Raw genomic sequence first — 14231 nt, 5'->3', positions numbered from 1 at the left:
GGAGCAGCATGCGAAACCAGCTGGCGGTGGCTTCCTTACGGAAAACACATCGGCAGGATTAAGAGTGACGATCAAGAGCACACTTGACTTGTTGTCGTTCCTGACGTCGGCTGTGGGGTTCAAATATCTGCTTACGTCCCGATTAAGCCAGGATAAAATTGAAAACCTTTTTGGGATAATTAGGCAGTCGTCGGGATGCAACGACCACCCCACCGTTTCACAGTTTCTCGTGACTGTGAATCTACTAGCGTTCTACAACCTGGCGAAACCGCCTAGAGGAGGAAATCGCACCCCAGAGGTGATCAAAGCACTGCTAAACCCAAATGAGCTGTGTGAAACAACGAGCAGTTTTCTCTCAGAGAAAATAGATGACCTACTTGACCACGGAAATCTCAGCGAAGCTCATGACGTTGTTGAAGTAATCGTGTCTAGCAGTGACCATGAATCATACACAGAAAAAAAGAGCAATAGTGCTCTAATTTATTATACTACAGGCTATGTGGCAAGAAAGATGATTGCCAGGAGCTGCTGTCCACGGTGTGCAGACTATCTTTGCGTCAGCAAAGCAGAAGCTGGTGCCGATGCTTCTTCATACTTTACTGCTCATTTTGATAATGGGGGCCTGGTGTACCCTAGCCAGAGCTTGTTAACTGCTGTAAAGGCCATGGAGGATGCCTTTACAACGTTTTTTAGTAAAAACGAACTCCATGAAGGAAGTTTAGTTGAATTCTTGACCCAGCTACAGCAGGTGTCTTTTCCTGAACTTGGCTGTCCAGAGCATGAAAAGGCAATTCTCACTGCAGTTGTAAAATTTTATGTTCTCTTAAGGTTTCGTTTTTTTGTCAAGGGGCTAAACAAAGAGAGGGAAGCTCGAAGGCAACGACAAAGGTTTCTTAAACAGCGCCGCTGCCAGTAAATGCTCCCCTTCATGCTCTGCATCCAACTGTCTGCGTCTTGTTATTGTAGCAATAAAAACAAGTCTTGTATTGTTATTTCCTGCATTATTCACACACACACACACACACACACACACACACACACACACACACACACACACACACACACACACACACACACACACACACACACACACACACACACACACACACACACACACACACACACACACACACACACACACACACACACACACACACACACACACACACACACACACACACACACACACACACACACACACACACACACACGCTATGACTAAACTGCACGTATTTGCTTGTCAGCAAATGTAGAGTACACATTCAGAACCACCAATTACAAATAAATCTATTACTGATCTATTTCAGTTGAATTAGTGTAGGTAAAACACATGTACACATATGATCCTTACATTTTGTTAGGAAAAAGCTACCAAAATGACATTACACCAATAAAAGCCTATGGTGCTACCGTCGCCCGGGTACATATTCCGTTTTTACTTTGTGAGCACCGGGGATGTTCAAAACTCGAAGTTACACCGAAGCGGCGATGATTGAATATGCCGCAAAATTCTAGTCTAAGTTCAAAACAAACCTTTAAACTGGTAGTCAGCTGCCTCCAGTAGAACTGTGGTCTGTTACCAACTTGACGAAAGCAAAGAAATGCAGCGCGCGCCTAGACCTCTTGCCGGTGTTGCGAGAGCGCGGTAGGCTGCGGGCGTCGTGACAGGTACCCACCCAGTTTGCAGCGCCCCTGGCGGCGGCCGCCGGCATTCATCGCTGGCGGCGCCACCCAGGAGGCCGCGGTCGGCACACTAGCCAGGGGCCCGATCCTCGATATTCGCCTTCCCCTGGCGGCGCCATATTGTCTTTCTGATTGGCTCAGAAAAGAGTCACGTGCTTCAAACTTGTGGCGCGAAACCATCAGTTGAGGCAAGCACTTTTAGCGGTTACGTCAAAATGACGTAGCCGTGAAAATTGATTTCAACCGGAGCTATCCTTGTTGCCTGGATGACAAATACGAATGATTTTGGAGTGGAAGCAAAGTTACTGATGGTGGTTTGGAGAACACTTACGCTCGATTAACCAATGTGATGAAAATAATGGCATACTGGGAAGGAGCGGATGCTCAAATTTGATTGGCTGGAGCTATGTCACGTGAAACACGTGATACGCAAGCATATTTAGATAACGTCAAATTGACGCGTCATGACGTAACTGACGTGCCGCCATTACCGAAAATGCTGACGTTTGGCCGCCATAATTTCGCCGAGTGGCGAGGTGCCCGAATTATGCTAATGAGACTATGGCGACAGGCAAGCTGATTTATGCAGCCGTTAGCCTACCGTAGTTTCTTAGCTTGTTATTAAAAGTAAAAGGATAACTTTATATACACCTTGTATGGCTTTTTAAACGGAATAGAAAGGCAAATTATGAGCGCGTATGAAATAAAGGACGTTTGAGACAATCTCTAATGGGGCAGAAGCGTGCGGCCGCGTGACGGCGTTAACTGCTTTCTTATTTCAAACCCTTTCTTCCATGGTAAGAAATTATTGGTCTGCGCGGTTATAATAACCCAGCAATGGCGGCGGCCATGGAGGGAGGTACGCTTACGAGTGGTCTTCGTGCAGTTCGTCGTCTGCAAGTAGTGATCGAGGATTTGCTGCAGCACAGCAATGCTGTCAAATTGCCTTGAAAGATAGCTCGTCAGTACAGTCAGATCTGAGGAGTGTATACTGTGGCGGCTTTGCAAACTCCGAGGCGAGAATTGCTCTGCGCTCGGGTGTTTCGGGTGGAATCGGCATTGGTGAACGCCTCTGATGTAGGATGGCACGAAATGTATTCGTTCGGCCGAGCAACGAGCTCCTGGAATGTGTCGGGCTTCTCGATGGGTGTCGGCCAGCAAGGCAACGCAGTCAATCTGCTGGAAATGCTGCAGCACGTCGAGCATCATAGAGGTAAGCGCAATAGGAAAACCTGCAAAGGTGACTGTTCATACAGCGTCATTCGCATTCAAGTTGTGCGCAGGCGGGAAATGACTGAAGATTAAAGGAATACTTACAGGACGCATGCGGCGAAAAAAAAAAAAAAAAAACTGAGTGTGCTCGTAGTTGTCAAGATTTCTTGGCTAATGGTTTCGAAGACCGAGAAAGGAAAGTAATGTGAAATCGCCTGATATAAGTCGTTCCTTTAGTTGCAAAATAGAAAAAAGTTAACCTTCGCACTACAATTTCCGCCACCAACCCGTCTTTACCTGTTACGGAAATGGTTCACTTAGGTATTGCACTGACCATTTCTTGCATTCATAGATTACACTTTACCGCAGCTTAGCTTGCAGCATTGATGATTTTGAATGTTCCTGTGCCATGCGTGTTTGATATTTTATTCGCATATAATTTAGGCACTAAACATTTGCAGGTGATCGTGTGGACCTTGTGCAGCCATTGCAGCACTTCCGATCCGAGTCATCATGTGGGCGAGAAGTCCTGGGGCCATATTCAACATCATTAACCTCTCTGCTAGGCTTGTATAATCTGGGAGGCCACGCCTTGTCCCTGGACGGCCACATCAGATGTGAAGTGCTATGCAGATGGACAGCTCTTTTTGAAGATCGTTACAGCTTGTAGTGTGTGCAGATCACATGACATTGACGCCACCTGCAAATGGTAATCGCAGCAGGAACATCAACAAGTACAAGGAAGAGGACATGCAACATTTATATTAACTTGGACAAGAACAACTTGATCACCTGCACTTGAAATTTTCACTCGCTGTCATGATTTTGATATATGCCACAAGTGATCAATGTCACTTTGAGTCACTTTGGGACGTTAAACCCCACAAACCAAACCAAACCTTTCTTTGGTGCTATAATTTTTTGTCTACCATCTGTAGACATACTGAGTGTATTCTACAAGTGCTGTGGCCCTCGCTGAGAGCTGTCATTCTTTGTTGTATACTTTGCTTTTTTGTGTTCTGCTTAAACTCAGTGTGCATTTTATTAAGTGCTTCATGTCAATGAAACGCAGGAAGGTACAAAAACGTTCTCCTTCTACCTCCAGAAGTGCCATTCTGAGTAGGACGTGCGTGCACATATAGTTCACAATTCACTTTGGTGTTTGTGGCAAGCAAGCAGTCTGCGACATACTACTTCAGTGAGAATATTTGACATACGTGTACCCTGGTGGATGTGTCTGCAGTCGTTTACCATAGCAGAGTCCATTTCGTTACACCTATCTTGTGTGCTACTAGGGTGAAACGTGAGGTGCCCACTGTGTTTTTCCACGAACTGTAGAGTGAAGCGAGCTGTGCTTCTTTGTATTTGGTTGCCTTTATGCTTGTTTTCTATTGCTTCCTTCATATGCTGAACGTAGATGAACAGCAATCAACTAGTTTTCCCAAGGCTAATCTGTGCATCTATTTGGTGGTCATTGTCTTTCATTGTTGTATGCACGAAAAATGAGGGCCCCGCCAACTTGTCAACCCATTTTGGCAATTTTAGATTCCACTTTTGCAAAATTTGCCATTTTCACTTTGCACTGCAATTACCGATGCTTTTTAGTCATGTTAATCAAGATCCCAGATAACCTGTTTAACCTCTGCATCATTTGTGTGGCTCGGCTATCAATGAACATTTTTGTATTCATTTTTTTTTACAAAGGCAACTATTGACTTCTCTGTTTTGTAACTAGGTGATATTGGTGATATTGATGTGCATGTGCACCCACTGGCAAAAGTTCTTGAAGGTGGCTTCGCAGGGGAAAGAATGCATTCATTTGTGTACGAGATAAATTTCTTGACATTTCATGTTCACTATATAACCCATAGTCACAATAATGATGCACAAGCGCAGGAATGAAATAAAATCTTTTTGATAAGATTGTCCTTCATAAATTTTTGACTGCAGCTCTACAAAATGCTTTGCTCCTTTTGTACATTGCTACATATCTTGTTCCATAAAATATCTCCCTCCATGATAGCGTTGTGTGTAGACCTTCCATACCCCTATTATGAGGCTGCTATCTGGGCCAGTTGCTTCTTGACACATTCTTGCTGCTGCCACATGCCCTCCGGCACTCACATATGTTAAAGGAGGGTTGGTAAAGCTCACATATTCATGCTCTAAGCCACTGAAGCATGGCTTCATCACTCGAGATGTTTATCGAATGATTGCAGCTGTGTATAACTGCTTCATTATTTTTTTTTCTGTTAGTTGCTTTTGTAGCCTTATCTTCATTGTTCTTTGTGAGCTTTAAATTGAGAATTTTAAGGAAGGGGCAGACATTTTATGCCAATCACTTTCATCTCATTTATGTGGAAGCACTTTCAAGGACACTTTTGTTTCATCATCACTTTTCAACATTTTGTACCATTGTGCTAGTACTGAGTTGTATAACTTTTTGCTCTCATAAGTGACAGCTGCACTAGTTTCACTTACACCTATCCTATTGTCACATTTGTTTTCTACGTTATCTAGTATCCCTATGCTTTCCTATTATATCAGCTTCAGCAATCCTCTCTGCATTTAACCCTCAGAATGTGTTCCATATTTTGCACGTCTGCTATGTGTACAGCCTAAATTGAACACCACAATATATTCTTAAGATTGCATTCAAAAGATAACTTCCTGAAGATACAATCCTATTGAACACAGTAGACGTCATACTATCCATAAGTGAGCCATTCTTTTTCATGATGTATTGAAGAATTTGTGAACAAAGCGATTTCATTTTATCTTGACCACATTCTTCTGTTGTTTCTGTGGTACAGCCTCTGCCACAGCTACATCTATAACTTGGCTGTTGGCACCGTGGTCAAATGTCTTGCGAGCCAGCAGAGCCTAATGTAGCGTAGATGTTCAGCTATTGGCTTCTTGCTTTTTTTTTTGATGCAGCAACGTTAAAGCCTCTTTTCTGCACAAAATGTGACGTTGTGAGGGAAAAATCTTGGGCACATTTCAGACAGGTGACATGGCCGAGTACTCAATGTGATGTCTCTGGCTTCACCTTTGAGATGAATGTGTGAGGTGATAAACCTTGCAAGATCTTTGGGTAATAAGACAGGCAACCCTTAGGCCATGGAACCACATCCGTACAGCTTGGTTAGAGTGGGCTTTATAGGTATCTAGACAAGTGGTCTTCCACATAATTGGATAACTTACAGGTATATGCTACTGATATGTATCATAGAATAAATACTAGGTGTTAGCAGTAGCAAAGTCGATTCACACGAATGAGAGTCTGCAGACAGGAGCCATAAAAGCTGTTGTGTCATAGCGGTAAATGCTGAGCTTGCGTGTCCCCACAATTGTTTTTAGAGCATGAAGTTTTCAAGTGCTGTGCTGGTTTGCCTGATAGCCGTCACATTGAGTGACTTGCTGAAATAATGCTTAAGGCTTGTCTTCCTGAGACAAACATTTCTGCTTTTTGGTAGACTGCATAAAGGGAGCATTCTAGGTGTGGCAGGCATTTATGCACAGATAAAATCATTCTTACACACACTATAACTACCTTTGCCCTGTCCATAACAGAATCAGGGAATACTTGCTCTGTCGCAGGTGCCGACTGCCATTTAAATGACGAGTTCCATATTTATTTATTTATTTGCAAGTACTGTTAGCCCTTCCGGGCTGTTACAGGGTGGGTAATGTACATTTAGGCGGCCCAACAAATTTCCAACTCTTTATCAAAAGTTTTAAAGAACAAGTTTTTTCAAATACGCTTCGGTCAAGGTTGTTTCATTCAATGATTGTTTTAGGCAGAAACGAAAATTTAAATACATCAACTCTTGGCACATACGACATCACTTTGATACTGGTAATACTGCTGAACGCATAGCATCCCTTGACTGTAGTTGCAGCCTAGTGGTTTGAGCATTTGGGGACCAATCCTCAGTGGTGTTGGGTACTCTTTGGTAAAACAGTGGGTGCTTGCTTTGCTGGTGCTGGGGTTATCTTGGGCCAAACACTTGGAGAATGGGTTTTTGACCCTATCTTGTGTTCCCTTGCTTTGTATAACTAATTTCTCTTCTTTGGTCTCCAAGGCCGTGCCACCTTTCAGATATGGCGATGAGCTGTACAAGTACAATACTGTAATTACTTGAATGTGTGACAGCCTTTCATTTTAGGCTGTGTATTGTAGAGTGTGGAGTGCTGTAAATAAATTTTGTATTGTTTTGTATATTGTAATTTTCATTTTTCTTATAAGCAAGGCTTGATGTCAGGTGCATGTAAAAAAAATGCCAAAAAGTACCGAAAGCAAATAATACACCAATTGTTAGTCAATGGCGAGCTGTTTAAAGCTACAGGGAATGTGTTGCGTGAGTAGCAGGTCTCTTAAAGTGTGCATGTTTTGCCAAAATAAAGGACAGAAGCTATACTGCAACCTGTTGGAAAAACCATGCATACAAGACACACTAGCTGCAAATCATACGCTCATTTAAACAAGCCATCACGTTTAGTTTTCCAATGATATGCAATCAGAATATCGAAAAAGTAAATTCCATGCTTTATTCCCATATTTATGCCCGTATTCAGGTGAGGTTCATTTGAGCATGTTTTTGAGTCAGAGTGTAGAGAGTGGATGTTAGTTGCACGTTGGACATTATGCATTGCTGGAAGAGCACACAGGGGATGGCAAAGCCAATACAAATCATACAGTATTATCACCTGGCAATAATGACCCTTTGCCAAAAAATCCAGAACACCACCCGATTGCGTTGCTGTCTCTCCTAAAAATAATGTACTGCAGGCCACATCAGCCTTGCAATTCATGTTTCTTTTTGTCTAATATTGTCCCTGTGCATACTTCTGTTTTCCTTTTTTGCTGTTACTTTTTACTTACGGTGTCCTTAAAGTCACGCTTGTTTTCCCCTTTGGCTCCCATGCTTCACTCAGAGACAGGTTCGGGCTTTGTGTAGCATGTGCACTGGTTAATGTGTGCATGAATGCTACATTCAATGACAATTGCTTCAAGAAAATGGTTTCCATACTGCATCTAGCTCATTGTAATTAGGCATCATATATCATATTCACTCTTCATGTCTGTTCCTTCACTTCCTGAGCGTCAAATAAAAAAAGTGAAGGCATTTCTCTAGCTGACCTCTTCACCCTTCTCTCCTCTGAAGAATCTTGCTGCACTGAAAGAAAGTGCCAGATGCTATTGCAAGTGCAAAACTGGTAAACAGTAGCAAAGGAACAGGCTGTACGGCTGTACCTGACAAATTTTGTTTCACTTGTGACATTGTGGTGTGATGTGTACCTGCATCAGACGAGCAGTGTTGCTACTTTTATAAAATGTTTTTATGCAACATGCTCAGAAACCAAGGACAATAATACCGACAGATTTTTTTATTTCATTTTAACGAGATAATTAATACATCTGCCACAACACAGTGACACTCTGCATGCGGTGAAATGTGCATACAACGTGCTATGTACGTCTAATTCAGGGCACATTAAATGCCATCAGCGTGAAAGCTAACCCGTTGCTGCCAGTGGGCATCTGCATGGTTACACTTTTTATTGCATTTTCATTGCTGCCAGAAAATCTTATCTGCTTATTTTTGCGGCTGCGTGAAAACGTCCCCGCCGCGATGGCTCAATAAAAAGTGTAACCATGCAGACGCCGGCTCTGACCCGCAGTATGTGCGTAGCCCAGTCACGACGATCGCATTTCGATGGAATTAACACGCCAGCGTGTTAATTCCATCCTAAAGGTGGTCCGATGTCAGCGCAGGCTAAGATCGCCAGGTATATGGCCTAATCGAGCTCTCCACTATGCGTGTTTTCACTACGCCGCTTCACCGGGCCGATATCCGCACGCTACGCCACTGAAGCCGACACGTAGCCGTAACAGACTTAACATGATGGAAACGGTGGGCTGCCGCAGGCAGTTTCCAACGGCAGTGATACCTTGAGAAGGCCAGCGTTGTTGTCGAACAGGTGTGTCTCTTCTCTAGTGGCAACTGCAGCCCGAAAATCTGCTGGACGCTTCCAATTCTCAGTATTCGTAAACAACTTCTTTATACCCACTAGCTGAGGTGAATGTGCAAAGCTCGATCCTGATACTCGCCGATTTCTTTGCGTGACTAAGTCCATAAATGAAACTTACGCACAGCTAACCACATGCACGCATCTCAAGTCAGGCATCGCTCACACTTGACCGGCTGTTTGTGGGGTTTGCGTCGAGTACCGCCGTTCGCTCAGCCTAGCTGCTGCTGGACGTCCGACAGCGTGTGTACTATGATTCACTGTGGTCGCAACGACCGTAACTAATAGTACAGTACAGCCGCAATGTATACGTAAGTATCTCACTATCTCCTCAGCCTTACCCTGCAGCGTAAACACGGTTCGCACCGACCCTTCAGCTTCTCGGCATCGCAGCGTTGGCATTTTTGTAATCGGCGCCAAGTAGCAGACGACGGCGTTAATTTTTTGTAACTTTTTTCCCTGTTTTTTAAATTTCGTCATCAATTTCTGTGTACACGCGATTTAGCACCGCCCCAATTTACACGTCACGGGTACGTCACAACATGGCCGAAAAGGCGAATGTCGAGGATCGGGCCCCAGTATATTCTAGGCACTATAGTCCCTAGAAATATTGCTAGTCTGTCGTCCGCCGGCCGCGGCGGGGGCTGCCGCTGAATGATCGCCGCGGTGGCGCTGCGGTGAACCGGAGTGTACCGGAGTGCGCCACTGCTGATGGAGCAGACGACGCGCGCGCCCGTGCATTCGTTGTATGCTCATTGCCCAGGTGCCTTGTACATGCGATGCCGCTCTTTAGTCTTTGATTTCAGTTTAGTCGTAATATTGAATTCGCAGCCGAGTTGTTGGCATAACCACGGATGCGACTTTTTTTTTTCGTGAGTGAGCGATGTTTTGCGCGCATGCCCCTGGGCCGATGTAGAAACGAAGCTGCTTTTTATACCCTATTATCCTGCTGAAGCTACCACCGTGTCGTATTGTAATGAAGACTTCTGAGGATTTTGTGCAAACAGTTGCGCTTGCATGGAGAACTATACTAGACGCACATTCTAGGCTCCAAGGACCATGTGTGCGAGCAACAGAGCGCTGTCGCCGGCGTTTTCATTCACGCTTAGTTTCATCTTAACTTCTTCGGACGTTTAACTAAGTTATAAAACGTATGTAGAATTAGAAACTTTCGGATGCATGCACAATTAAAGCACGCAAGATGAGAACCCGAGCCCTTCAAATCGCACCGCGCTTCAGGCAAACTGCTGATAGGCATTCTTTATTGGTACTCAGGAAGCCTAGTAGCCACTCATCAGAATATGCCATCACTTTTGTTGACTTCCGTTTTGCAACCTCTAAAACATATTTTAACAGCCAGCAGTTAGTTGAGAGGAAGGGCACTAACACTTCTTTCAAACTCTGTCCTTGAAGGTGTTCATTTTCATTTTTCATTTCACCGAGAGCTTTTACCAGCTTTGCCACCTTGTCCTTCGTACGACAAACTGCTCGAGACATAGAAGTCTGTTTCTTAATTTTTTCTTCTTCTTGACAGAGTGTTCTGAGTTAACTTTCGCAAGTATTTGCAGGCTATATGCATGTTGCATCAGAAATAATGATACAGTTCGTCGCAAATTAAGCAACGCCCATTGTAGGTGGGAAAGGTCTTGGTAATAGGCTTCAATCCGCTGCCAGGACACAAGCTGAGTTTCGCAATGTCCTGAATAGGATTAATTACCTCTTCTGTCGGCTTTACAGCTATCTCCTTGACTTCGTTTCCTCGAATGCACACAGCAGCATTCATGGAAGCTTCACCACTGCGATGGAACAGAACTCGCCGATGGCAATTGCCTCCGGAGATTCGTCCTCGCTTGAGTGGCACTATGCGAATGTTCATTGTTCAACATCAGAAAGATCGACATTTGACCCCAGTGGCGATGGCATGCATCTTTCTGCATTCCTGGAGCAGGCTCACGTCACATGATCCACCACCGCTGTATTCTTCAACTGGCTCCACTGATGCTTCAGGATCAGTGCACTTTTTTTCTTTCTCTGCAGGCCTCCCTGTTGACTGTTTTTGCTCGTACAAGTTGCGCTCCTTTCTCTTGAGAGGCAGGGGTTTCAACAAGTAATATCTTGGAGTGTCAGGAAACAGCGTTGAGATGGCATACTTCGTGAGTTGCGTAACATCCCGTGGAATCTCAATTACCTTTACCTGTCTTAAAACTTCGCTCAATAAAGCAGGGTTTGAAGTGTCGCTCACCAACGTCGACACTAGCTTATTCGTGTTACAGTAATGTGAGGGCAACCCCGATCCGGATCATCCGATATTTATATCAACGTCCAGGATTTCCTGTCTGCAACTCACAAAATAATGAAGATATTCACCACTTGTGGGTTTGCCCGCCACTGAAGCCGACAATATCGGCACCTGACGGCAGTGGGCCTTTCACCGAGCAACCCATCTTCGTACATTGCTTGCACGCAAGGGGCCGTTCTCTTTTGAATTTTATTAGGACACAGCCAGTCTATTTTCTTTCATTTATTACGCCTTTTAATTTTCGTTTTGCATATTCCTTTATGTCCTAGCTGAGACAATAAACAATGTTATTGCCTTTGCAGCCGCGCTTGATGTTGCGCTCCCACTCTTGCCTCTTCCCTGCGATTTTCGGTGTCCTGAAGAGAGAACATTTCACCTTGCACGAGCGCTACCCGGTCTTGCACCCGGGCAAGAAACACGTGCTATCACGCTTACCCCGTTTTCTGGACATGACGCGATCACATATCCATAAAAAAGGCACACTTGCACACATGCTAGCTAAATTTGCGCGCATTCCGGCTCGCGAGCGAAAAAAGTGCACGTGGTGCACGAGCCTTGTCAAGGCACCAACGGATCAGCGCGGCGCAGATTCGCAGTACGGCACAACCGCCACAGCACCACGTACACAACGCGACCACGCTCCGAATGCGTACAGCGCCCCCTGCGCTTCCGGGAAGCGGCCAACCGGTTCCATAGGTTCTAGGCACTGTACCATAGGGAACCCCGCTCGGACGGCAGAGTCGAGGCGGGAATCCAAGTTCCTGTTCGAAAGCCTTTCCAGCCTGATGCTGTGGTTGGAGTATTGAACAAAACAGAACAACTTGCTATGTAGTCTCTTCTGCTCACTAGCGCACAACACACACCACGTATGTGTGCATTCCGTCTTTCGCATTTCGCCCAGCAGAGTACGCGCGTTCGGGCTTCGAAAATCACTGAACTGACGGAGTTCATAGAACTGCTATCGCTTAATTTACCTATTTTATTTATTTGCAATACTGCTAGCCCCAAGGTAGGAGCCGTGGCAGGGTGGGAATGACAACAGTGAACATCAAAATAGCAAAAACTATTATAAAATAATGTCCAAAAGGATAAAATACATGAGACCGTAGACATGAATGGAATTACAAAACAAAAAAGTGACTGTAAATGAGAATGACTAAATTCCACCCACTACATTCAATGAACGCCTGAAATTGCTGGATGTCTTCCACCTCAAACCACGCACCATCGAGGCCGTTCCACTCTACAGCCGTTCGAGGGAAGAACGAACACTTAAAGACATTATTTTTCGTTTGAAAAGGAAGCAAAGTAAATGGATTTCTGCGTCTCGTAGCATAACCCGAAGAAAGCGTGACAAATTCATGAGTGCTGCTACTTAATTTGCCTTTTACAACTTTAAACAGGAAACGCAATCGTGCTATCTTATTTCTGTTTGATAATGGAATCAAACCAGCTGCTCTATCCCTGAGTTCCGTAACCGACGGTTTGCCATATTCATTGAAGATAAACCTGACTGCTTTCTGTTGTACTCTTTTCATTTTAATAATGGTAACTATGAAGTAAACGGATCCCAAATCATATTGCCGTATTCAAGAAGAGGTAATTAACACGAGAGATTTACACGCCAGCGCAGCTTCTTTTGACGAGTTACGGAGACATCGCTTCAAGTAATGTAATTTTGTCATGAATTTATTAACGATGTGTGTAATATGATGGTCCCAACACAAATCGTGAGAATTATGTGAAGACCTATAGGTACCTGTATTCAGAAGCTTGGACAAGTTGGTTACTGTGAGCTGAATAGCCAAAATTCAGTGGACGCTTCTTATTTGTCACAGTTAAAACTACACTTTTGGCATAGTTTACACACATCTGCCAGGTATATCACACCACTTCAGAAGCCGATTGAGGTCAGTGTTCAACTTAACATAGTCTTCATGTGAATTAATGACAGAATACAATACACAGTCGTCAGCATATATAACCAGAGCTTTGCGCCACAACCATCAACAATGTCATTAATAAAAATCAGAAAAAGTAAAGGTCCCAATATACTGATCCTTGGGGTACCCCGGATTCAACTGGCAAAAATTTAGAAGGAAGTTCTCTATAAACAACATATTGGTGTCTAGATGTCAGGTACACTTGAAACCAGTTAGAGTATAGAATTTTTCAATATGCTACGAAGTTTAATTAGTAGTTTCGAGTGAGAGATCTTATCGAATGCTTTAGCTAAGTCCAAAAACAATGCGTCTATTTGTCTTCGGTCGTTTAATAGCAGATGCAAATGAATTGCTTCAACAAGTTGGGTCCCAGTCGAGAAACCCCTCCTAAAACCGTGCTGAGCTGGTGAAAGAATAGAATGAATATCAAGAAATACGCTAATGTGTTTATGAATGATAGGCTCCACTAACTTACAGCAGGTGCAAGTTAGGGCTATTGGTCGATAATTCGAGATGAGTTGCTTGTTTCCGCTTTTATGTAACGGCTTTATTTTTGACAGTTTCCAGTCTTCCGGCAAAGTACAATTGATCTTCACATGGATGTTAAAGAAGCGCTGGTACTGATCAATGATAAGCAATAATGAAACAATTTTATGGCTGAATTAGGGATGACCGATTAGAAAGAAGAAAAACAACCACATGACTGCAAATGGATTCGAACCCATCAGAAAGAAAAAAAAAATGACCACATGCTCTCAGTTAGATCCGAGCCCGACTTTCAATCTATATAAGGCCCATTCTAACATTGTGATTTTTCGTTCATGACGTTGAGATTTTCTGCAGAACGGGTCCTTTAACGCCGTTACAGGAGGTGCGCGTCAGTTCCCTCCCCCAGGCGGTCGAAATTACCAAAATTACTCCGTAGCCCTCCACTACGGCTCCTCTTTCTCTCTTTCCACTTTCACTCCCACCTTCCTCTCTTCCCTTACGGCGCGGTTGAGGTGTCCACAGAAATCAAGTGAGACAGTTACCGCGCCTTTCCCTTCCTATAAATCAGTCAG

At 44.1% G+C, this 14231-nt stretch overlaps 1 protein-coding gene across 1 annotated transcript; it reads left to right on the top strand.

Moving 5' to 3' along the window:
- Positions 1-2750: 2750 nt before the first annotated feature.
- LOC146181322 (uncharacterized) lies at positions 2751-7117 on the top strand. The gene is made up of 2 exons (XM_084576374.1): positions 2751-2896; positions 3357-7117. The coding sequence occupies exons 1-2, from the start codon at positions 2776-2778 to the stop codon at positions 3563-3565; spliced, it is 330 nt and encodes a 109-aa protein (XP_084432500.1). The 5' UTR covers positions 2751-2775; the 3' UTR covers positions 3566-7117.
- Positions 7118-14231: the final 7114 nt, after the last annotated feature.

The sequence above is a fragment of the Amblyomma maculatum genome, chromosome 8 (assembly GCF_055883805.1).
Source record: "Amblyomma maculatum isolate TAMU_Amacu chromosome 8, ASM5588380v1, whole genome shotgun sequence".
In the NCBI taxonomy this organism is placed as follows: Eukaryota; Metazoa; Arthropoda; class Arachnida; order Ixodida; family Ixodidae; genus Amblyomma; species Amblyomma maculatum.
This window is presented reverse-complemented; position numbering and strand designations above follow the sequence as displayed.